Below are 23478 nucleotides of genomic sequence, written 5' to 3' on the forward strand. Positions count from 1 at the left end.
CCAGTATGGAAGTGGGAAGTCAAGGTGTGTTGGGCAGGAAAGCATTGTTAGGACATGGCCACTGAGTGCACCCAGGAAGGATGGAGGAGGGAGGAGTCAGAGGTTATTCTGATGTTTATAGATGGGAGACAGGTTTAATGGTGCAGTCATGCAGAGAGGGACTCAAAGGGAGGGATAGAGATTATGTATGGGTCCATTTGGGTGTGTTTGTAGGAGAATGTTTATATGTACAGGAGTTGGGGGTAGAATTTAGAAGTTTTGGGTAAATGCAGCTAGTGAGCTCCCTGTGGGTAGGTGTTGCGTAGGAAGAATCCAGTGTTCAGAGTGGACCACTGATGTGATGGCTACGGCTATGGCCGAATTGGGATGGCATCAAAGGCAGTGTTAATGGTTTTGTTTTCTCTGGGGTCGGATTTGGGGAACTACTGGTGGTTCCCGAGACGAGGAGAGAGAGCTCTGGCTCATCAGCATAACTAAAGGAGGTTGTGAAAAAGAACATACCTATCTAGGGGAGAGGGCAGCTATGGACAGGTTGGAGGACTCAACACCAAGGGTCAGCTCCTCAGAAAGGAGGAGGGAGAAGACTCTACTGTGTAGTGTTGGGCATTTTGGGGTACAGTTAATGCCCAGCCATCTGGTTGACCAATGGGTTTCTACTGTACCTGGGGTGTGTAAATAACCGAAATCCTTGGCAGAACTGAGAAACAGTCTCATACTCTTTTCTCATATGTTGGTATGTCTTCCTGCTAAGTCAGAGAGCTTTATCTCTCCCCCTCATCTCAGGATTTGCTCCTTTTACCCAGCTATGGGGGACTGCAGAAGCCTTGGGTCATCTGCAGATGACCTTGGGTGACTTTGTAGAGGAGTGGTAAGAAGGGAGGAGAAATATGAGTACTCCATCTCGGTCAGGTCAGCATCTTAGGAGAGAAGGCATTGGAGAAGGTTGACTAGAGTGGTTGGGGTCAAGACAGAGGACGTGGGTTCTGGTTTTGGTGCTTCCTCACCAGCTGTGTGTCCTTGGGTAAGCCACCTGCTGTCTCTGGGCCCCAATGCCCACCTCTGTAACTGAGTTGTTGACCAATTATTGAAATATTTTGGACATTATGAGTTTCAGATTGCTCACTGGTTTTGTTATTAGGATCTGAGCCTGGGTGTTGTCATTGGTAAAATGGGGGTGAAAATACCTTGTAGAGTTGCTGTGAAGTTTGAAAGGTGATGATGATAGCAATAGCAGCTGCATAGGTGGTTTAATTTCATCCTCATTGCAACAAGGCAGCTGTGATTATCATCTCTGTTTACAGATGTAGACACTGAGGAACAGAGAGGTCAAGCTACTTGGCCCAAGTCACATAGCCAGGAAATGGTGGCACTGAATGATTTCCTCCAGGTGGTCTGGTTCCAGAACCCATGCTCCTAATCATGATTCCATGACCGTGTGCTCAGACACTGGATGTAGAGGAAGCCTTGCTCAGTGCCTGGCACACAGTAGGTACTTAGTAAGCTAAAGTTCCTTCCTTTTTATGCTCAGAATGCATTTGGAAGTGGAGGTTCCCATAGTGCTTTTTGTCAGGCCTTGGCCTTGCCCTGGAATCTTGGGGCTAATCTTTTCCCATCTCTGGACCTTTGGGTTTGCTTCCTGTCTAAAATGAGAGGCTCATTCTTTTCTTCAGTGGCATTGATTGAGTTCCTGCTGTATGCACCAGTCTAGGCACGGGGCACAGATAAGGCTTCTATTCTCATGCAGCCTATACTTTGGTTGGAGGAGACAGAGTAATTGAGGTAAACGCCGAGGAGAAAACACACTAGTGATGTGATGGAGAGTGAGGGGCACTAACTCCCATTGGCTGGTTGGAGAAGGACTCACCGAAGAGGTGACATTTAGGCCGTGTCATGGGAAGGTCTGGGCAGAGTGTTTTGGAGAAGCCAATAAGTCTGTAAGGCTCTAAAGGGGAAACCAGGTTCAACAACACTGTGAGGGCATGAGGGGGTGAGCAGATCAGAGAGGCCCTAGGCTGCGGCTCAGAGTTTGAATTTTATTCTTAGTGTGATGGGAAGTCGGGGACATTTTTTCCACCAGGGTCCCTTTTGATTGTTTTCCTCTTCATGATGACCATGCTTTGAAAAATCCTGTTAACCACAAAAGGCGTGTTTATTAAACCACAGAACACACAACTTAGGCTTTTAAAGTGTGGGCAAGTAATTTATGGATCGCGATGAATATCTTTGAGGACCCCCAGAGACCTAAAGATGATAGATGGAGACACTGTCAACTAAACAGTCTTAAAGTCCCTGTTTTAAACCTTCATTCTTCCCAAAGCTGCATGCCATAGGATTAAAAAAGATTCCTGCCACCTATTGGTAGAAAACAGAAGATGAATTTTTGCCCAATGAAAATCCCAAGCCCAGTGTATTTCTTTGGTCCCACATTTTGGCTTTACATCCTGCAGTGGAGACCTGGAAATGGCTCTGGGGAAGGGTGGCATGGTGCTGCCTTCCTCTCTTTCTGGCAGAGAATCTGGACTTTCTTTCTGGGTCCTTCTAACTCAGTTCATGATGGTGTGTCAGGAGGGACTGTTGGATGTATCTGTGAGGACAAACCCTGGCAAGCCAACAGCCGGTCAGCCTCTGTATGTTCAACCAGGTGAAGCCATTGTTTGTTCTTGACCCACCGGTACACTGAGTTCCTGAATTCAGTGTCCCCACACCCTAACCTAGGCAAACAGACTTGTTAGCACCGCACCCCATTATTAAATTCTCAGCTGCTTTATTTCTCATTTGCATTTTCCGAGGCTGAGTGAATCTGCTGACTTCCGTTTTCTTTTTCTGTTTCAGATTTTGTGCACGGATGCCTGTAGTAGTAAGTACCACTTCCCTCTCCACTCTTGTGTTGTTTGTTACTGCCCCCTGATGGACACAGCGACATTAATAGCTATGTGAAAGTCACAGAAAATGTTAATTTGTGAAAATTCAGTTTTCAGTTGTTCTTTAAACGTGTTGTGGGGATTGAAATGGCTAGTGAAGGAAACAATTCAATCCATCGTGCAACATGGACAAGTAAAAAATTTATGCTTTCTGTGATTTTTTTTCCAACCAACCTACATCCATGGGTGATTAAAAACCCCCACACAACTTAGTTGAAACCATGATACCATGATGCAGTATGATTTATTTTATGTGCTGTGATCCCATAAGTATTTTCTTGAGTTGTTACATTGCCCCATGATTTTTAAGTGGTGTACAGGGTTTGTATAACCTTTAGAAAACCAGACAGCCTTTTGTGTATTTTGCTTCCATGTGGAGGGCTTGGTCCCACCCACTAACTCTAGTGCTGGTCCATTGAAGTCCTCCCTAGCCTATACTAAAATGAGAACAATAAGGATATGAGAATAAGTTTTTTTAAAAATATGTTTTTATTGATTTCAGACAGGAAGGGAGAGGGAGAGAGAGAGAGAGAGAGAGAGAGAGAGAGAAAGAACAAGAGAGAGAGAAATAGAAACATCAATGATGAGAGAGAATCATTGATCAGCTGCCTCCTGGAGGCCCCCTACTGGGGATCAAGCCTACAACCTGGGCATGTGCCCTTGACTGGAATCGAACCTGGGACCTTTCAGTCCGCAGGCCGACGCTCTATCCACTGAGCCAAACCAGTTAGGGTGAGAATGAGTTTTTAATGAAGCTAACTATATTCAGTTGAAAGTACTGCCTATTTTGGGATTATGTACTTAATAATTTTTTTGGTTGTAAAACGTTTCAATAAGAAAGAAAGATAATAGTACTTGGTAGTTTTTTAAAAATGTAGGTATTTGGGAAAAACTTGGTAGGTTTTGTCTGCCCTCAAAATTAGGGGACTTTTAGGTGATCACTTAGTAAGTTAAAATGTCTAATCACTGGGTTGTATGCCTGAAACTAACATAATATTGTATGTCAACTGTAATTAAAAAATAAAAAATTATTTAAAGGCAAACCCCTCCACAAATGGCCCCCAAAAAGCAGGGGCACTTTTTTTTAATTGGTAAAATCCTAAAACCTGTGAACCACAGAGATAAAATAATTAGACTGTTCTCAGAGTACCATGTAAAGGGGACAGATCATGCTGAAACCTTCTAATAAAGAAATCTCAGTTAATAATAGTAATTATACAGAGGCTGTGCAAACAATGGGAAGAATCCTGCAGTTGCTTTTTCTGCCTTGTTAATCAGCTTAGTCAATGAGCTTGTACCTCTAGCAGATTTGAATCACTGGCATGAAAGAAGAAAACCTCTATGCATAGAGGTGATATTTTGGAGCAGAAGGAAAGATGAGGGAACGATGACACATTTAAAAATCTATAATAAAAAAACCCTATTGTATAGCGAGTATATGGTAGATGTGCTATTTTATTAATTTGCATTTTGCTTTTCTCTCCTGTGTGCTAGGTGTCCCCTGTGAGCTGGTTACAGTCAAATCTACCACCACTGAGATTCTTGTCAGTAAAAAACCAGAAAACCTTTCACTAATAACCGTGACTGATTCGAGCAACCAGAATCCGCAGCGTTTCCAAGAGAATGGAGACGACATTATTTCAGTTGCGGGGCTGGCTCCTGGTACGAACTATTATATCAGATACTCAAATGGCTCTAGTTTCTGCTGCCAAGTGTGGACACGTGAGCAAGACTCTTCCTTTGGGGTGGATTGCAGGGTTTAGACTGTAAATGTCTTCATACCTGCAGTGTATGTGAGATCTCTTTATTTGAGCTTCAGCAGTAAAATGCAACCGTGTTGTATCTCTCTTCTCCCCATTCTTGGCCCTGTTGCCTGGCTGGAGGGTATCCTGACTCCTCTGAGAGCGGCGTTAACCCTCCGTCTGCCTGGTCTTCGAGCAGTACTACCACGGCCCAGCACAGGTGTAGACTCAGAGACCCAGGTTGGCTTCCTGGCTCTGTCAGTTTCGAACTCTGTGACTCTGGGCAATTCCTCTTAGACTTCATCTTTATTAAAAAAAAACCACACCAACAAACTATACACACACATTTTATTTATTTATTTATTAAAAATATTTTTTATTGATTTCAGAGAGGAAGAGAGGAGAGAGAGATAGAAATTACAACGATGAGAGAGAATCACTGATCGGCTGCCTCCTGCACATCCCAAACTGGGAACCGAGTCCACAACCCGGGCATGTGCCCCAACCGGGAATTGAACCATGACCTCCTGGTTCATGACTCGATGCTCAACCCCTGAGCCACGCTGTCTGGGCGCACACACACATTTTAAAAAAGTGCTTTATTTTCTAAACCATTGAAACACAAGAACTTGCTTTTCTAAAAACTTCCCAGAATCAACAAAATTTAGTTCTCAACACATTTCTCCATCTTTAAAACAGATCCGTAGTTTTCCTCATGATGTTGCGAAGCATAAATGAGCAACTGTATGTATGGATAGCACCTGGCACGGTGCCAGGAACATGGTCCCAAATAGGGCCGCTGCTTTTGCTGCCTTGACCACTGTGACCGTGGTTATCATTTTACCACCCCCCTCACCACCCTCAGCATTGACCGTAATGGACTCCACAGTGATAAGCTGCCAAAAATGCTACCGTGAACCTGCCCCTCAGGCAAGAGGAAGCTCGAGCATGGAGGGGCTTTGAGGCATGAAGTGTACTGACTTGTGGGCCCTAGACGCTTCCTTGCCTGTGCCTTTTCGTTTCTCTCAATTCCGCTCCTGCCCCTTTTCATGGATTGTGTAACGGTTGCATCTCCGGGGGGCCAGGTGAGGCACACTCTCCATGCTGACATTTGAAGGTCATGTGCATGCCCAGGTGGTGTTACCTGTACCATCTTTTCTCTTCTGGGGTCAGTACCTAGGTCCTTGAGAAAAGGGGCCCCATGGCTGTGCTTCCTCCTCTGTTGCAAGTTGCTATTCCTCAGTCTTGAATATAATTAGGATGCATCCACTTTGAAGTTATAGTTAATGACTGTAAAAACTTTCATTGTTTTTAAAAAAGCCTCACTTGAGGATTTAAATTACTTTCAGAGAGGAACGGGGAGGAAGAGAGAGATAGAAACATCAATGAAGAGAGAGAATCATTGATCAGTTGCCTCCTGCACGCCCCTTACTGGGGATGGAGCGCTCAACCCCGGGCATGTGCCCTTGACTGGGAAACGAACCTTGACCTCCTGGTTCATAGGTCGACACTCGGCAACTGAGCCAGGCTGGCTGGGCAGAACCCAGATTTTTTTTTTTTAAACATATTTTATTGATTTTTTACAGAGAGAAAGGGAGAGGGATAGAGAGTTAGAAACATCGATGAGAGAGAAAAATTGATCAGCTGCCTCCTGCACGCCCCCCACTAGGGATGTGCACGCAACCAAGGTACATGCCCTTGACTGGAATCGAACCTGGGACCTTTCAGTCCGCAGGCCGCCACTCTATCCACTGAGCTGCCCTTTGTGTTTAGTGTAGTGTGTTAGAGCTGTCAACAGAGGAACCTGAGACCGAGAGATTGGAAAGGATTAATTCCAGGTCACACAGCTCAGGTGGGGGAGAGCAGGTCCATATGTCCAGGTCTGGATTCTAAGACCAGTTCTTTCTTCTAATGTAATTCTGTCCCTTGTCATCTTCATACCAGATCGATATGGAGCATCCTCTGATTTCAGGGATTGGCAAAAAGTTACCGGACACTTCTGTACCAGATGATGCCTCACTACACGTGGCTGTTTTCTGTGAACGGGGGATAGACTTACTTTGCATCTTAGGTCTCCGTTTGTACCAGCTTCTAGATTTAGCCCTCATTCAAGTCCCAGCCAAGAGGGCCAACCTCTATCACTTTGTCTATGTTTTAAAGCCCATTGTTTCACAAACATGCATGCATACATGTATATATATGATTGCAAAATTCACTTCTGGGAAGTAGTCTACAGATCAGGCCTTGCTCTCATATTTCTCTTGCAAATATAATTTTTCTTTCCTTTTTCTTTGGAAACAATATCGAAATAGAACCCAGTCCTGTGTTTGGCATTGAAGCTATTTCCATCAGTCCCACCAGCGTGAATCTAACATGGAAAAATGACGACTCAGCTGCTTCTAATTATGAGTATGAAGTAAAGGATGAGACGGGAAGCTGGACGGGGACTTCTGGTGTAAATCAAAGAAGGATTGATATCCCCGACTTGAGTCCAGCGACTTTATATACCTTCTCCATCACTCCAAAAATAAACGGAAGTAGGGGAAATGCCAGCTTCATAAATGTCACAACAAGTAAGATGACTAGCTCCCAGCAATGATCATGAACCATCATTCCTTCTTGCCCTGTGGGCTAGGGCCTTGTCCATTCAAGTTGCCTGTTGAAAAGAGATTGATTGTCTTTGACTGTGGGAGAGGAGAAAGGATTCTGTATTGTTCTAAGCCCAGGAGTTCAGGTTGCCTGATCATTCAATATGAAGGCCCCTTGTGTTTGGGATGTCTTAAGTAATTCCAATTGGTTGTAAAAATCTTTTGTTTTTATTGGTTAATACTTTTCTGCTGGGACTTGGGAGCAGAGACCCCGTTGGAAATATGTTTTGATGTTGTCACTAATTATGAGGGTTCTTCTAAGCTCCCAGGAAAATTGGTGTTGTGTTTATAGTCTCAGGAATTTTTCTTGGGGAATGAAGTTTTGGTAGATTTTATAGAGGAATGTGTGTTTCAAATGAAAGCGTCCAGTGACATTTGATTGAGCTTAGATTTGTACTTAGCTTAGATGTCAATGTCCTGAGCCACCTGTTATCAGCAAATTTAGCTCTCTGTGTTTTTTTTTTTTAAAGCTGAAAAGAACCAAAAATATAAAACAGAGGTGAGAAGGTCTTTTTAAGCTGAGAAGAAGCAAACATTTAAAAAAGAGGCCCATTGTTGGTTTTCCGGGGTGGGAATGTGATCTCATTGGCTGGTGAAGCCAGGAGTCTGACCTCTTGGAGTCCAGGGCTTGAAGTGACCGCCTGGGCCAGCACCTTCTGCACACGGAGCAGACAAACACTAAACCAGTGGTTTTCAACTTGTTTTGCCTTTTTTTCAGCTAGGAAACAATTTCTTTAAGCAAAATCTTTCTCAGAAGCCCAGTAAGTAAAAAGAACCAGGGAGAGAGGAGCTAAGGGATGGAGTGTCTCAGGCCCCTTCAATAAACCTCTGGAGCTCCTCAGAGCAGTTTTAGAGGGAAGCCCCCTTCCCCCTAAAATAAAGATTTCTATATTGTGAAAGAAAGGAAAAGAAGGTGCTAGAAGAGAGTGAAGGAGGAAAAAGAAGACATTTTAGAACTGGTGGTGGGGACAAAGGGACAGAGAATTGCTAAGGGTGGGGAAGAGAAGGCGGTGAGTTAGCAGGAAGCAGCCCTCCGGGAGCTGAGGACCCTTACTCCGCCTTACAGCCTGAGGACAAGGCTGCGTTCCTCAGCACCTACTATGTGCTTAGCTGTCCTTATTCCATGATTTTTGTCCTCCCGGTAACTCCAAGGGCTACAGTGGACGAAACTGTAAAGCTGAGAAGTTAGGTTTCTTGTGAGAGCCCAGAGTTACAAGTGGTGGGAACCCAGGAGGCCTGGTCCCTGACCCCCTGTGGCACAATGATGTGCGTAACAGGTACCCTGTGTCATTCAGCTGGCTAGTTTGTTGGTGTTCCATTAAAAAAAGCAAAAGGCACACAAGTGGCCCAATTTAGAAATCTTTGCATCAGCAACTTTTGATGTGAAGACTAGGACCACAGAGTGGACTAGCTGGACGGGGCGTGGTGTCTCAGGTTCGGCTTCCTGCAGACTTCAGGCAGGGTTTCTGCTCTGTCCACAACATACCTGTGCTTGGATGTGCTGAAGGCCGGAGCCCTGGGCTCTGGCTTTCCTGACGGTCCCAAGTGTGCGTTCCTGAGCAAGCCACCCGCCTCTCTGTAGCTCCATGTTCTCATAAAGGCAGGGCGTGCATGTCATTTCGGCTGAAAGGGTTTGGTTTATGTCACTGTGAGCCAAATCAGGTGATGGAAAGAACGGTGAGGGGTTAGCACAGATTGAAAGTTTTCTGAAAAATCCCCTTGGGCTCAGAATGCAGTGATGCGTTCCTTCATAGAAATGTCTTGGTATTGGGAAATGATATTACTTGTGTTGTCTTGACTTGAGACCTTTAGACATAGCAAACAACCACTTTCTTTGATGCTCTGTTCCTGCTGTTTAAAAACAGATGTAGTTAAATGCTGCTGTTTAAAAGGGACCGTTTAGAGGAGTGTCCAGTCACTGTTGGTCCACTGTCTTGGGGGATATTACAGATCTTAAAAAGCTCTGCATATAAGATTTAGTCTCTTCTCTCCTCTTCTGCATAGGATATATATTTTCTCCTGCTCGGCAATGATGGAATTGCACTAGACTCTGATACGAAGGAAGTGTTTTTAGTGGGTAATATTGAAACATCAGCGTCCCCAGTCATTCTTAATGAAAGGTGATTACGCATATCTTGTTCCATCAATGCCCATCTTGTGTTTTTAAAATAGCGCCTCTTCCAGTGTCTGACCTTCATGTTACCTGCAAGGGTGTGACCGCAGTTGCACTGGCCTGGAAGAATAGCAATGGCACTGCCACCTTCCGGATACTCCTAGAAGCCACGGGAAGCCATGAGGAGGTGACTCAAAACTTAGCAGTCAACATTTCAGACCTGAAGCCAGGGTTTAAATATAAGGTCACCCTAAACGTTTCGGAATCAAACAGCCCTGGAGAACATGGCTCAGGTGAGTTACAAGAGTGTGCCTCTCATCTACTTGCAAGTTTTGCCTTTCAGTAACTTAATACTTTAAAAAATATGGTTCTATGTGTAGAGAGTGTTAGAATCCGTAGAGGGCTCTTCCTGCAGATTTGACTTTGACCCCACGCCTGTTTGAGGAAGGAGGGAAAGTATTTTGATTTTGTAGGTCAGCACATAGGGGCTCAGAATGGCAGCGGGTTGAAGCTTTTGGCATCCAGGAAAGCAGCTGGGCCACGTGGCTTTTCCTTTCCAACTTTCCGCTGAACAAATGACAGACCTGTTACCCCACGTAGGCCATTCTTCTTCTTTTTTATTTAAAAAATTTTAAACATATTTTTAATTGATTTCAGAGAAGAAGGGAGAGGGAGAGAGATAGAAACATCAATGATGAGAATAATTAATTGGCTGCCTCCTGCACGCCCCACACTGCGGATTGAGCCTGCAACCTGGGCATGTGCTCCGACCGGAATTGAACTGTGATGCTCAGCCACTGAGCCAAGAGGCCGGGCTATTTCTTCTATAACCCAAGCACATGCCCCAGACCGGAATCGACCCCGGGACCCCTCAGTCTGCAGGCCGACGCTCTATCCACTGAGCCAAACCGGTCAGGGCTCTATTTTTTTTAAATTTATTTTTAGAGAGAGAGCGAGAGATAGAGAGAGAAACATCAATGTGACAGTAAAACATCCATCGGCTGCTGGGCATGCGCCCTGACCAGGAATCAAACCGGCAACCCTTCCGTTCATGGGACGACACTCAACCAACTGAGCCACACTGGCCAGTTGGAGGAGCTTATCACATCCCCCGAGAAAAGGGATACTGAGGCAGACCTAGACATCTCCTGCTTTGACGGTGGAGTAGTCATTTGCAGATTAGAGCATTTTCAGGGCAACTCTGAATTGAGAAGAATATCGGTTTTGTTGTCAGAGTATTTCTCCACACAACTCCAGGAGAAACGGCCACCAGCATTCCCCCTGGTTCACCCCGGTCAGCAGGGGTCTAGGCCAGGGGAACAGGTGCTTGAGTGGGTTCTGATGAACTACGTTTGGCTGGTGGCTGTCCGTCGGAAAGCACATCTGGACTTGGGTGGGAGAAGGTGACTTCCTGAAAGTAGGGAGAGGGATGCAAATAGATGAATTTCAAATAGATATCTACACTGCTTCCTGCGATAAAAGTACAGAGTGAAACATCTGCCCCAAATCGGGGCGTTTTCAGGCACAGGCGTCTCTGTCTGGGGGAGGAGGGCAGCAGGTACTGTGGAGTCCCAACTGTGGGGCAGAAAGAAGACAGGCATGTGTGCTTCTGTCGAATTTTAACGTCTTTGCCTTTTGTGTTTGAAGCAAATGCCACCGGCACAGAGAGCTCAGACCCGACACCCAAAAGCCTCACTCCCCTTATGTACAACGACCCACCCTCTGGCTTTCCTCTGACTGACACGGAAGTCCTGCTTCTTGGGTTAAAGTCTGGCACGTCGTACAATGCCACTGTTTATCCTCGAGCACCAACCGGCCCGGAAGGAGAGCCCCAGAAAATAGTCTTCAGCACACGTATGTTGGATTTCATAAAATGGCTTCAGCTGGTTTCGAGCACAAAGTTTTGTCCTCTGTGATTCTGAGTTACCTCTTGCTTCACAAGCGGTTTTGTTGTTACACGGAGTTTTCCGGAAGAGCAGACCCGCTGAGGTTCTTCTTAGCCCTGTGGCCAAGACGCTTCTTTCTCTGAGCTCAGGAAAGCACAGGGAGCAGCCAGTGTGCAGACCCCGGGAGCTGCCTCGGGTTTTCCTTCATTTCTCTGCACATGAGCCAATGAGACAAGCTGGTGTGATATTTTTCTCTTACAAACTGATACTCACTTAGTCAGTGTTGGTTAAGTATTTTCTCCTTGAGATCAGAGAATGAGTTTCCTCTTTTGGACTGACCTTGGGAAGCACACTGCTCTTTCTTTAAAAAAAAAAAATTTTTTTTTTTATTGATTTCAGAGAGGAAGGAAAATGGAGAGAGATAACAACATTAATGATGAGAATCACGAACTGGCTGCCTCCTGTACGCCCCACACTGGGGATCAAGCCCGCAACCTGGGCCTGTGCTCTGACTGGGAATCTAACCTCCTGGTTGATAGAGTGACACTTAACCACTGAGCCACACCGGCTGGGCAGCATGCTGCTCTTTCTGTGGAAACTTGTGCATGTGGCTGCTTTTTACCTCTCCTTTATCAGCACCTCCACCCTGTAGATTGACCCGTACGGGAAGGCTTTTTGGATTGGTGCTGGTGAGCGGCTAAACAAATGCACAGTTCCTACCCTCAGGGAGTTTCAGTCTAGATGATAATTGAGACACAAATACTTGGAATAGCTCATGGCCTGCTCTGCGGGTTTAGGAGCAAACACCACAGCATTGCAGTTCTCAGGGGCTTGGTGGCAGCAGCATAACCTGACTCTGGTTGTCTTACCCAAAAGTATATCTGTTCAGAAAGGCTGTCGTAGGCCCACAGAACAGAGGGTGGGGGCCGGAGGACCCAGGACAGAAAATGGATTGGCATCCAGAACACTCTGGATGGCTGGACTGCACTGGATCTGGTGACACTCTGAGGATTCAAAGCCCCGAGATGGAGAGCTGTCCCATACCCACTTTCTGGATTTCTGTGCTGGAGAAGGGAGATGCTATCCCCCAGCTTCTACATGGGTCACATGCGCTTCCTCACACCAAGGGGGCATGGAGTGCTGTTTGGAAAAGGGGCTGCACAGGGAATGCATGGTCACTGTCCATTGTTGCTGCCCATGAGGGAATCCACCACATCACATGGAAAACCCAGAGCAGCTATGCCCTTGCAGTTGGCCAGGCTGCTTCTTCATAGAAGAAGATGCCTGACTTGTGCTGGGACCCCATACATGCGTGTGTTGTGGTTAAACGGTGTAGGATAGAAAGGAACCATCGCTGAGGGTATTTCTTAGACTAGATGGCATGCCCAAGGACGGCCTCTCTCTCTCTCTCTCTCTCTCTCTGGCTTGGCCATTCTGGTTATTGTGAACTCCTCTCGTGTCTTCGCAGAATCCAGTCAGGTTTTTGACATCGAAGCTACAAACGTCACTGCCACAAGCATGATCCTGACCTGGAAAATCAATAATGATTCGTGCTTTGTCTACACCTACGAGATAGACGTTGAGCCCGCTTCCCTCAATCTCAATCTCACCATCAATGAGACTCAGGCTGTCATCACCGGACTCAGCTCGAGCACCTTATACAACATCACAGTGCGCCCGTTCCTGCAGGACAGCTCTGCGGGCATGCCGGGCTTCCTCCAGGTGTACACCCGTGAGTGCACGCATTGTTAGCTACCCTTTCTTGCCTACCTGCCATGCGCCAGGCCCAGTACGAGGCTCTGCTCCTGCCCTGCAGAGCCGAGCATGTGAGTCCACGGGACTTCTATGTACAGGATCTGCGATACAATACCGGTGATCCTCGCCCGACCCTGCCACATGCCCACGCTGTGTGATGTGTTTTCCTCGCTCTGTCTCGTTTATTGTTCACAGCCCTGTGGCCTGGTTGCCACTAGGCTGTTTTATGGATGAGGCAGCCAAGGCTGAGAGAGGTGCTGTTGGCCGGTGTCACACTTGGCAGATGACAGAGGTGGGGTTAGATAGCTGGGGTGTCTCGACCCCAGCCTGTGCGGGTAAGGACCGTTCCGGTGTGGCAGAGACGTGGAGCAACTTCCTACACGGAGACAAAAATGAACCTGGATATTCATGTCCCCTTGTCCCTAAGGTGCTGATGTATAATGAAGCAGGGCTCAGCTGTGTCTCATCCCTTGTTCGCTTAACTGTCCCTTAAGATCAGATGATAGGCAGCACATTAAAAGCTTTTTGTCCAAAGAGGCTCCAGTACGTTAGAATAAAACTAACAGCATGCCAGTGGTGTTGTAGGGTAATACTATAACAGAATCAGGGTAGCAGTGGCCTTTGAGGTAGGTAGTAGGATCCCTGTTTTACAGATGAGAAAACTACAGCTCAGCTGGGCTGAACAGTTGGCCCAAGGCCACAGAGCTAGCAAGTGGCAGAGCAGGGACTGGAACCCAGAGATCCTGGCTCATCCCACAACAATGCTTTCATCCAAGGTTTGTCCCTTCCCAGGAAGCACACCAGCAGTGGCCAAGGTCCCCCTCCAGACCCTGAACCCTTGACCCCCGGGATACACGGCTCCTCTCATTTCCTGCAGATGACCTTGAACAACCTAAGCTGTTTCTGCACTCTTGTAGCCAAGTGTTCTCTCAGTGGCCAGACACCAGTTTCGGAGGGGGTTCGCGTTGTAGGTGACAGTGCAAAGGAGAGAAAAAGAGAGGTCAGGGTCATTTAGCCTCATTGTAAATATTTTGTGAGGTTCAGTCACCTTGTCTTCTGGAGATAGAGCCTTACTTGCCCCTATGTTCTTCCCTCAGGTCCTGGTCCAGTTTCTGACTTCCGAGTGACGAGTGTCACCACAAGGACTGTTAGCTTAGCGTGGAGCAGCAATGACTCGGACTCCTTTAGAATACTCACCTCACAGAACGGAACTGGAAAATCTCAGAATACAACCGCCCAAAGTAGTATCGTCATTGATGGCTTATACCCTGGGACCGAGTATTGTTTTGAAATATTTCCACAAGGGCCAAATGGGACTGAAGGGGATTCCCGGACAGTTTGCAATACAACTGGTAAGCAAATAGGCTGTGTTGTCTGTGAAACAGTAATGGTTCTTAAAGGAAATCAGTATAATTTATAAATGTCAGGTTTTCCAAATGTTGTTTTTCTTTTATTATCTAAGAAAAGTCTTTAAAAAAACATTTACAATGACAGTAATGCATAGTCATTCTATAAAATACAGACAAGAAAAAAAAATCACCCGTAAACCATCAATCAGAGATAATCACTGGTAACTTTTGATGTATGAAGTTTTATAATTTAAAGATATATACAGGGAGACCCTGGCCCAGTAGCTCAGTTGGTTAGACTGTCATCCTTATTTGCCAAGGTTGCAGGTTCCATCTCTGCTAGGGGCACAGAGAAGAAGCAAATAATGCATAAGTAAGTGGAAGAATAAATTGATTTTTTCTCTCTCTCAAAATCAATTAAAAAAACAAAAAACTCGCCCACACATTAAGAAAAAAGACGTATACAGGTATACATGCACACACACACACACACACACACATCTATACATATATATTTATTATGTGACAAACATTGAAGTCATCCTGTACATGTGGTTTTGTAATCTGCTTTTTTCCACATACCAGTTTACTATAAGCATCCTTTCCTGTAATATAAATATTTCTACAGGATAATTTTAATATCTTCCTGGCATTCCATTATTTATAACAGGGGTCAACAGATAGTAATGGCCCATGGGTCAAATCTGGCCAACTGTTTTTGTAAATAAAGTTTTATTGAAACACAGCTATGCTTATTTGTTTATGTACTCTCTATGGCTTCTTTTGTGCTGTAAATGAGTAATTGCAACAGAGACTGTGGATATGGCCCACAAAGCCTAAAATATTTGTTCTGTGGCCTTATGGGAAAGGTTTACTTCATGAGGCGGGTGCTATTATCATCTCTATTTTCCAGAGTAGGAAATAGGGCTGCGGTTCTCAACCTATGGGTCGCAACCCCTTTGGGGGTCGAACGACCCTTTCGCAGGGGTCGCCTAAGACCATCGGAAAACACATATATAATTACATATTGTTTTTTGTGATTAATCACTATGCTTTAATTATGTTCAATTTGTAACAATGAAATTGGGGGTCACCACAACATGAGGAACTGCATTAAAGGGTCGCGGCATTAGGAAAGTTTAGAACCACTGAAATGGGGACTCTGCAAGCATAAGTAACTGGCCCAGAGTGACAGGGCAGTGAACTGGCCTCTGCCTTTGAAGACAGGTTTTAAGCACAGTGTGGACTGATACTTAGATATGGTGCAGCTGCGAAGTAATTGAGGCGCCTATAATAGGTCTCAGTGAATGAAAATCAATGAGAGTAGTAAGAAGGCAGTTGACTTTTAGGGGATTACCATTCTATTATTGAACAACTTTTATTATTATTAGGGAAAATCAGTGTAACAGCATTAAAGACAATTTTGAAAAAGGAAAAGAAATACCATATGACCCAGCAATTCCACTTCTTTTCAGATAAAAAGCAGTGACTCAAATAGATACTTGTACACCAGTGTTCACAGTAGCATGATTCATAATAGCCAAAAGGTGGAGGCAACCAAGTGTCCATCAACAGATGAATGGATAGACAAAATGGATAGACAAAAATATCCATACAATAGAATATTCTTCATCCATAAAACACAATGAAATTCTGATCCATGCTACAATATGGAGGGCCTTGAAAACATTAACATTATGCTAAGTGAAATAAGCCGGGCGCACAAGGACAAATATTCTAGGATTCCACTTACACGAGGTACCCGGAATAGGCAATTTCATAGAGACAAAAAGTAGAGGTTTCCAGGGGCTGGGGTGAGAGGACTGGGGAGTTGTTTAATGCGGTTTATGTTGAGGATGAGGAGCTGTTTGGGGTATAGAGAATTTATGGTGATGGTTACACAATGCTGCGAATGTACTTAGTGCCCCTGAGCTGTGCTTAGTTATTTCTGAGCCTTGATCTTTGCATTCATATCGTAACTGGTTTATTGTGTCAGGTAGGGGATCAGAGTACAGTGCCCAAGTGCTCAGGTGGGCGCTTTCACCTCTCACCCCCAGCTCTGAGAGGGGAGGGCTTGACCGTGTTTTCCCCTCTTTCCCACCCTGGTCTCAAATGTTCCCACTTAGTAAGTATCAACTCTCCATTTCAGTTTTTCTCTTCGGTATGCTGACTGTGTTTCAGGAAGATGTCTTCTTTTGAGGGAATGATTAAAAACAATCTGTTGAGAATAACATAAATGAGGGAATGACTAAAAGCACTTTGTTGAGACTAACATACATCCGAAAAGCACACCCATCCTAAGTGCATGGTGTGGTGAATTTTCACAAGCCCAACCCATCTGGTCGCCAGCATTCAGGTCAGGAAACTGAACGTGATTTTTACTAGAAGACCCCCAACGGGGCACTTTTATGACCAAGGCAAAGGACCAGAGAACTGATGGGGTGAACTGGTAAGTGCCTCTGTGTTATGGGAGAGCCAACATTCTAGAAAGAACTGAGTGTGTTTCTCACCCATGTTTTGGAGTTTGCGCTTTGTGAACTCATTTGAGACCGATGATGAAAGAACAAGTTCCTTTGACAGACACTTTGAAGTGAAGCTGGAGGTTACGATGGTCATTAACAGCCCCCCCCCCCCCTCTCCCCCGCCCCCCGCTTCCTCCAACCAGACTCCGCTGCTGTGTTTGACATCCGCGTGGTCAATGTCACCACAACTGAAATGACGTTAGAGTGGCAGAATCTAGACAACGCCCCTGACTACATCTACCACCTAGAGCTGGAGTCTAAGCATGACTCTAACCAGATGAATAGCTCCGACAAATCCATCACTCTCAGGAACCTGATCCCGGGCACCTTATATAACATCACCATTGTTCCAGAAGTGAACGGTGTCCGGGGGAGCTCCAGCTTCACTGTGCAGTACACACGTAAGTGTCTTACGACGCCCTCTTAAAGGGAGTGTCTCCCTGACTTTCACTTGGAGGGTGGGAAGTAGGCATTGCCCAGGGGCTATTGTTTCTGAATTTCAGGTCAAATGTGAAGCTCTTGAAGCTGAAGATATCAGCAGAGGTTCTGTTCTTCTCATGGGGTACTGGTGCTGAGCCTTGTGAACCTAGAATTGTCTTCAGAAGCAGAAAGCGATCCCATAAGCACGGGAACATACCTGTCCCGTTCATTCCTTGGGAGTTCAGATGAGGGGAGGGTCTGCCTGTCGTTGGTGTTGGAAGGTACTGCTCAGTTGAGGAGCTCTGTATGCAGCAGTGAGGGAGGCACTTTGCTCATCTTCGATCTAAATAAGTGTATGGTAGAGATGGTAGTTTATAATATCTTTTTAACATATATTTTTCTTTCACTGATCAGATTTCAAAAACAGATAGGAAATTATATCTTGAAAATTTTGGACACATACAGAAGTGTCAACAGAAGCATGAAAGAGTTTATTCTTTTGAGATATAATCTGTCTAACTATTTTCTGAGTATCTTTTTGAGAAGTCTTCCATCTTTTGAATTAGCAAATACTGGGTTTATTCATTCTTTCCCGAAAGGAGCTAGGCTATTTTTAGATGCATGATATAAAAGAGTCCTGGAATTCAAGCTAATACATACTTTCCCCCCCTGCCCCCCAAATCAAGGGCCCAGCAGTGTGTCCGACATTAAAATAAGTACTGACACCACATCAGCAACCTTCAGGTGGCAGAACGCTGATGCGGCCTCTCTCACGTACATCTACCGCCTTCTTATTGAGAAAAACGGGAATTCCAGCAACGCAACTGAAATAGTCACAGGGATTGGCATCACCAGTGCTACAGTCACCGAGTTAACACCTGGCTCCGGGTACACAGTGAAGATCTTCGCCCTAGTGGGGAACGTCACTGAGTCCCTGGCGCCTGACTGGCAGTCCTTCTGTACAGGTGAGTAGTCCCAGGTGCCTGTTGGACCTCTTCCTGTGGGGTGCCGCCTTGCAGGTGGGTCCTCCCCACACTTTAGTTTATCAGGTTTTGTGTGGTGTGTTATAATAGACAGTGAGCTCTTGGAGGCCTCCTGTTTGCTTATTAGCGCTCTCTTGTTGCCCTCATCACTTATTCGTGCAATAAATATTTATTGAGCACTTACTATATGCCAGGCACTTTACAATGACTCAGATAAGTCCCAGCCTTCCTGGAACTTGCATTCTGGTGGGGAAGACATAATAAACATGATACATTAGTTATTAGATGATGGTGACTGCCAAGGAGAGGGAAAAACACAAGGAAGGAAGAGAGTGGATGTTTATCGAGGGGTACCCAGGGGAAGCCTCAGTGAAAAGGTGCCTTTTGAAAAGAGATCTGAAGGAAGTAAAAAAAAGCCAGCCATGTGGACATCAGGGCATTGGGCATTACAGGCAGAGGCGCAGCCAGTGCAAAGGCCCTGAGGCTGCAGGTGCCTGCTGTGTTGAAGGAAAGCAGGAGGCCAGGGTGGCAGGGTCCACAGGAGCAAGAGGGTGAGGGGTAGTGGTCAGGCCTGAGAGGTAATGGCTGGGGCATGGATGACATCTAGATGGTAATTTATAGTTTGGCTTTGACACTAAGAAGATGAAAAAGATGTTATAATGGATGCTCAGCTTTTCACCTTTTTTGGTCCTTATCTCTCACTGCAAAAGGTGTGCTGAAGAGAAGGGGAGCCCTGCATTTAGCTGAGGGAGTTTCCTGAAAGTAGTCAGGGACTGCTTTGCAGACCGTTATGAAGACCTCGGCTCACAGTTCTGACTGTGGCCCATGGACCACCTTGTTCTCTACTCTCTTTGTACCCACACCTTCCGTTCCTTAGACCAAGCCACTCGAGTGTGTCCGGGCTGATTTAGAAGGCAGGAGACTCGTTAGATTAGTCTCCCTGGTAGTGTAGGAGCTGGAACCTCAATGACCTCTGGCCTTTCACATGGAGTGGCTAAAGAAATCCCTCCAGCTTTGAGCCACTTTGCTAACTCGGGCTCCATCCCACCTGGTCTAGACTCTGACCTTTGGTATTTGGGTGGCTTCCATTGCCGACCCTTCTCTTAGCTATAATTATTGCAGCCCCCAAAGCAGGAGACAAATATACATGAGCATTTGTGACTGTGGGTGGGTGGGACAGGAGCTGTAGATATGCATTGGGTAGGTGACCTTGCTAGGCCTCAAGTGGAGAATGTGTGAGTTGCACTAAGTGTCTTGCACAGAATTAAAAAATACGGTGGCATTAAAGTAATCATGATAATATCCCCAGTGCATTAATATGGAGTTTTTCATTTACATCAGTTTGATGTTGGCTTTCAGTAAAATTCTACTGGCCCTCAGACAGGTAACACCTCATTTTAAAGATGAAGAAACGGATACCATTTTATCGATCATTCAGCATGTTGTGTGTATAGACAATGCCCTAGACTTGGACTTAGCCTGGGGTCCAGTTTTGGCTTCTCCACTTACTAGCCATGCCATCCTCTACAAATCACTTAACCTCTCTAAGCCTTAGCTGATTCATTGGCAAAACGGGACAGTAATCCCCAAAATGAGATGATGCAGGTGAAGAAGTTGCTACCACCATACTGTGATGAGATGGCTAGCCCGGGCTCTTCCAGGTTGGTGTCCGACAGCCTTGGTTGCACGTAATCCTCAGAGCCCTGCAGCCGAGGCTCAGAGCAGTTGGATGCCGAACCCAACATCACCTAGTTTAGTGACACCCCATTCAAGGTCAGCCTTGCCTCTTCCCCCACACAGCACGCCTGCCTCCTCGCCATGGGCGGACCAGGACCCTACTGCTCTCCAGGGGCCAGTGTTCGCACAGGCCAGAGCCCCGGAGCCTCATGCTGTGCTGTGCTTGCTTTGCAGACCCGGCCCCAGTAGCCCCTTTCCACTGTGAAGTGGTCCCCAAAACTCCAACCTTGGTGCTCAAGTGGACCTGCCCTCCCGGCACCAACGAAGGCTTTCGGCTGGAGGTCAGCAGCGGAGACTGGAAAAATACGACACTCCTGGAGGGCTGCTCCTCGGAGGACGGCACCGAGTACAGGATGGAAGTCACATATTTGAATTTTTCTACCTGGTATGACATCAGCATCACTGCCTTGTCCTGTAACAAGATGGCATCTCCCGCCCAGAACACCTGCCGCACGGGCATCACAGGTGGGCTTCGTGGCAGCAGGGTGCCTGGTAGCACTGCAGTTACCCCGGGAGAGGCTGACCTACTGGGTCTGTGAGTGTGGCCTGGAAATCTGCTGTGTGTGTGTGTGTGTGTGTGTGTGTGTGTGTGTATGTGTTTAAATTTTTGCTAAAATATTTGCTTTTGTGGGCACGGACTGTTAACCCAACTCTATAGAAACCCAGTCTGAAGAAGCAGACAGAGTAAGAGGGACTTATGTTTTATATCCCAAAAGTTTCCTTTGCTTTGCAGAATAATTCATTGCCACATTTTCTAACTAGTGAGTTCCCTTACTACATTAAAAAAGTATTTTTATAGAAATCCTCAAATATACAAAAAAGTACAAGGAAGTACACAGAAACCTATGTGCCCATTGTCACCCAGTTGGATACTTGTTAGCACCTGGTCAATCTTATTTCACTATTTCTAGATATTTAGTCAAGATTCACATTTCCCTAGAATCCACATTAACAAGCTCCCCAGTTGTTTTGGGAAATGGGACCATTCACTACGTAGGTGCACGGGGGATCCCACAGTTACTCTTCTCGTGCCCATCTTTGTTTTGTTGTTCTCAGAGAAAATTGCTTCTCTCTTTGCTTCACTTTTACCTGTGTTTTGCTCTCCATGACTTTGCCAACATTAAGTCTCCCATCATCCTGGTTGAGTTTGTTTTGCTTTGTGCTTTTGACCCCTGGATATGTTTCCTGGGGAACAGGAACCGTGTCTGACACGGCATCTCCAGGGCCGAGCCCAGTGCCTAGCGGCGAGTGGGAGCTTGTCAGAGTTGGTAATTTGCGAAGCTGAAGCATGTGTGTTAGGATCGAGTAGTCACGGCTCTCATTCAGCCCAGTGACTTTCACTCTGTGATCTGTAGCTCCCTTTCCACCGATGGATCTTTATGTACAAATTGAACACGTTTTTCATTTGGATAAAAGTGGAGCTGCATTTTCTCCGTTGCCGGGTGGTGAATCAGGGAGGTGGGGGGTGTGGGTTTTGTAGCCGACATTGTTGGGTGCTCAGTGTGTGCCGGGTGAGGGACACCACGGTGAGCGAAGCAGGCAGGGCCCTGGGCGTGGGGTGAGATAGGCAGTGAGAGGGAAGGTGGGTGACTGGCCTGCGGCTGACAGTCTTGGGTGGGAGGCTGGTGGGCTGAAAGGCACGGCTGCTGGGAAACGTGGGAGCCTTGGTTGGCAGTCTCCACAGTTGGCAATTAGACACGGGACACCGCCTCCAAGCGGCCACTGCTGTCAGTTCTTGGGAGGTTGCTAAGCCAGGCCTAGAGCCGTGCTGTCCACTAGGAAATAATGTGGCCCTCATGTGTAATAGGATATATTCTATTATGACATGTTGATGTAACTCAGATTTTTATAGGAGGCATGTGAAGAAAATGCAAATAAAGGAATAGCTGCAGTGAGTTGCGATCACGCTTTGTTGAACTCGGTGTATGTAAAATGCTATCGTTTCCACACGTCATCTGTATCAGTGAGCCTGGAAGCTCCCACCACTTCCTCCTCTGCTCCTACTCCTGTGTCTGCTCGGTGTGAGGCCAGCGTACTGTTCCCAGAGCCAGGGCAGGACTTGCGGTCACTGCCGATTCTGTGCTTAATAATTGTTCCGTTTTTGGTTTTGATGCCGATGATCACGTTTGTGTTGTTCTGTTTCAGATCCCCCTCCTCCAGATGAGTCTCCCAATATTACGTCTGTCAGCCACAATTCGGTCAAGATCAAGTTCAGCGGGTTTGAAGCCAGCCACGGACCCATCAAAGCCTATGCTGTCATCCTCACCACGGGGGAAGGTAAAGGGGTCGTTGTGGGGTGAACAGCCAGTGAGTGACGCCCTGACCAGGCCCCATTTCTGTGCCCACTGAGGCACATGAGAGATACAAATGCATTGTAGCCCATGCTTGGCACTCAGATGGGGGGGGAGGGGTCGGCTGTGTGCCTGATGATGTAGGTCAGGGGTTGTCAAACTCGCTGTAAAGGGCCAGACAGCATATATTTGAAACTTTGCAGGCCTTACCTCTCTGTCACAGCTGTTCAGCTCTGCTCCTGTGAAAGCAGGCATAGAAGATACAGAAAGAATGAGTGGGTTGTTCTAGTAAAATGCCATTGACCAGAACGGGCTGCGGGCGGATTTGGTGCATGGACTGTAACTTGCCGGCCTCCGATCTAGGTTTTTCATCTCTTTTACAACACAGGGTCTTATCTTTTGGGTGGCAGAAGGTGTCTTAAGCAACTTTCTCGGTCTCTCTGTCCGCCCCCCCCCCCCATGCAAATGCACAAGCACAAATCATCAGCACAGCATGACTTGCTCTTGAAAGCGGACACAGTGATTTGCATTTGTAGTGGGAACTTGCAAAGAGCATCGCATAGCTGAGCGAGGAGGTGGAGGAAGGCTGCTTTTCCTTAAATGCCCCAGTACATTCTCTGGAAATAAGAAAGGAACGATGCTGGGGTGTCTGCTAGCTGCGTGGGGGTGCTTTGCACAAAGCCTGGATTGAAAATGCCAAGTTGTGTTGTTTTTTGGTGGTTCTTTGTGTGTTTTTTTAAAATGTACTTTTATTGATTTCAGAGAGAGAGGTAGAGAGATAGAAACACCAATGATGAGAGAGAATCGTTGACTGGCTGCCTCCTGCATGCCTCACCCTGGGAACTGAGCCCGCAACCCGGGCATGCGTCCTAATTGGGAATGGAATTCCTGGTTCATGAGTCGACACTCAGCCATTGAGCCACACCAGCCAAGCCATGGTTTTGATGGTTCTTTAAATGTGAAGACTGCAGCGCAGCTCCTGTGATTTCAACCTGTGATACTGTCCTCATGTCGAGGGAGGTGGAGCGCAAACACACCACTAGGTGTGTGATCCTGCAAGACAAAGAGCTGGCTGCTGTCATAAACCTGCAGCAGAATCTCCAGCTGTGAC

The 23478-nt window shown here is 46.3% G+C and overlaps 1 protein-coding gene across 1 annotated transcript in view; it reads left to right on the plus strand.

Annotated features, from left to right (window-relative positions):
- Positions 1-266: 266 nt before the first annotated feature.
- The window catches only part of PTPRJ (protein tyrosine phosphatase, receptor type J), a 40047-nt gene continuing 16835 nt past the window's right edge, over positions 267-23478 (plus strand). The window contains exons 1-13 of the mRNA XM_015569483.1: positions 267-290; positions 804-868; positions 2790-2857; positions 4416-4643; positions 6976-7236; positions 9484-9717; positions 11072-11278; positions 12779-13042; positions 14163-14417; positions 17080-17337; positions 18043-18321; positions 20251-20541; positions 22222-22374. Of these exons, the coding sequence (XP_015424969.1) occupies positions 267-290; positions 804-868; positions 2790-2857; positions 4416-4643; positions 6976-7236; positions 9484-9717; positions 11072-11278; positions 12779-13042; positions 14163-14417; positions 17080-17337; positions 18043-18321; positions 20251-20541; positions 22222-22374 (2587 nt within the window). The remainder of the gene's footprint in view (positions 291-803; positions 869-2789; positions 2858-4415; positions 4644-6975; positions 7237-9483; positions 9718-11071; positions 11279-12778; positions 13043-14162; positions 14418-17079; positions 17338-18042; positions 18322-20250; positions 20542-22221; positions 22375-23478) is intronic.

This window comes from Myotis davidii, unplaced genomic scaffold, assembly GCF_000327345.1.
Source record: "Myotis davidii unplaced genomic scaffold, ASM32734v1 scaffold265, whole genome shotgun sequence".
NCBI lineage: Eukaryota > Metazoa > Chordata > Mammalia > Chiroptera > Vespertilionidae > Myotis > Myotis davidii.